The sequence below is a fragment of the Lathyrus oleraceus genome, chromosome 6 (genome assembly GCF_024323335.1).
Source record: "Lathyrus oleraceus cultivar Zhongwan6 chromosome 6, CAAS_Psat_ZW6_1.0, whole genome shotgun sequence".
NCBI classification, from domain to species: domain Eukaryota; kingdom Viridiplantae; phylum Streptophyta; class Magnoliopsida; order Fabales; family Fabaceae; genus Lathyrus; species Lathyrus oleraceus.
Genome location: NC_066584.1, coordinates 197477324 through 197479374, shown reverse-complemented (window position 1 = coordinate 197479374; position 2051 = coordinate 197477324). Strand labels below are relative to the sequence as shown.

General features: G+C 40.2%; 1 protein-coding gene across 1 annotated transcript; it reads right to left on the bottom strand.

Moving 5' to 3' along the window:
* Window positions 1-689: 689 nt before the first annotated feature.
* On the bottom strand, window positions 690-1788 carry LOC127097784 (endoglucanase 9-like). Its single transcript, XM_051036274.1, has one exon. The coding sequence runs from the start codon at window positions 1756-1758 to the stop codon at window positions 862-864; it is 897 nt and encodes a 298-aa protein (XP_050892231.1). The 5' UTR covers window positions 1759-1788; the 3' UTR covers window positions 690-861.
* Window positions 1789-2051: the final 263 nt, after the last annotated feature.

The following is a 2051-nucleotide window of genomic DNA, read 5'->3' as shown; positions in this document are numbered from 1 at the left end:
GTCACTGCGGTGGTGGTGAAGGGTGCGAAGAAGCTGGCCTCCAGGTAATTGATTTCGGGATTTTAGGTTTTTTTCCCTCCGATTTTCGCCTCCAGGTCTCTGTTGTTCTCTAGGGTTTTGTTCTTCTCTTTTACCGATTCTACCTTGCTCTTTATACTTCTGTGAATTAGGGTTACAAATTGGTGCCCTTGTGTTCAAAAGTAACTCTGCAAAGCACTTTGGATGCTCAGAAATTGAATTGCCCTATCCATGTTAGATTCAAGAAAAGGTATCCTTCACAAACTTTCCTCTCTGCTTTGACCTCATACCAATTTGGGATGTTTTTGGACTTTGCCCTCTGACTGTTGGTTAATGGTTTTGCACTTTAGGTTTTGCAAATTGACTGATTAATGTGTGCCTTTTTACCGCAGTAAAAAAATGGTGAGCTTGGTTTGACTTGGGATAATGGATATTTTGAAGAGTGATGGTTTTAATGCATAGACTGGCTGCAGTAGGTGACATGATAAATTGGAATTAGGAGATGAGGTTATCAGATCAAAGGTAATCTGCTGAAATGGTAATTGTTAAAGGCAAATGTGCTTGTGCTTTGGTTTTCTTTGAATTGTTATGGCTAAAGTTAGTGGTTGAAGAATGATGAATGAAATTGTGGCAGATGGTTTTGTTGTAGGTTTGGAATAAGATGTTGTTTTGATGTGTGTTCCACTGTTGGGAAGATGGCGTGCTACTGAGATGCTTATTGCCATATATGCTTGGCCTTGATTACAATTTTGTTGCAACTTCTGGGTAGTGGTCCACAACATGGCATATGACACATGGTGTTGGCAAAGTATGCAAGTCTGTACTTAGTTTATCGCTGTTGTATCAAGTTAGTTCATGGACTAGCTGAACAAGGATGTTGGCTTGTCTACAGGTATTGGTTGTGATGAAGACGTTGCCGCAGTTAAATGTGTGTTTTGTTGCTGACATATACTTTGAATAGGTTGTAAGCAAGAATGTTATAGCTGTCACATATTGGAGATTGCTCTCAGGTAACTTGAACATGAGTCCTCCTTGCGTACATTGTGTAGTTGAAGGGGGTGAGTTAGGCAAGACCTTGCACATAAAGTTATCGGCTTCTTGTCTATACTGGTCAAAGTTCTTATCGCCGTTCAACAATGCTCTCTTTGAAAGAAGAACATGTGCACCAGCATATTTGTTATCCCAACTGAAGATATCAGGTTGATCATCAGCTCCCAAAGATTTCACCAATTTGTAATAGTAAATTGCATTTGTTGCTCTAAAAAGCCATGCAGCTCCCCACAATAGTTCATCCTTGAATCCGGAATATGAGCAATAAAACGGACAAGCAGCGGAACCGAGTGAATTACTATATGAACCTTGATACTGCAAAGCAAACTGATAAACCTTCTGTGCAGTTCTCAACAAAAGCTCAGAATAAGATGGATCAACTTTTCTGAAAACAATAGAAGCTGCAGCAAGTGCGGCGGCAGTTTCAGCAGCAACATCAGAAACGGGATTCTTCGAAGATACATAATAAACAGTTCTAACAGTATCCGTATCTTCTGGTCTTTCCCAGCATTTGTGATCGACGTTTGGATCTCCGACACCGACATAAAGTCTTCCGGGTGTTGATGTTGCGCATTTGAGGAAATAATCGGCGGCATAACGAATCGCGGCACGTGCTTCTTTCATTTGAGGTCCCATTCTTTTACCATATTCAATTGTGCTCCATGATAGCATTGTTGTTGTGAATGCCATTGGAAAATTGAATCTCACATTGTCTCCTGCCTCATGATTCCAAGATAGCCAAGACAATTATACCATTACAGCTTGGTGCACTGAGGGATTTTGCCTAGGTTGCAAGTCTGCTAGCATTTGGCTTAGATTTCAAAGCAATGTAGTAAGCAAACCAAAGGTCAGTTGGCAGTTGAATTGGCTATGTTACAGTTATGTGTCTTAGGTTTATTATGTAAAATTCCAGTTCATGTATCATGATTGATTTAAATGAATGGCTCCCTGCAAACTGTTTTGGTCTAAGTGTTTATTGATGA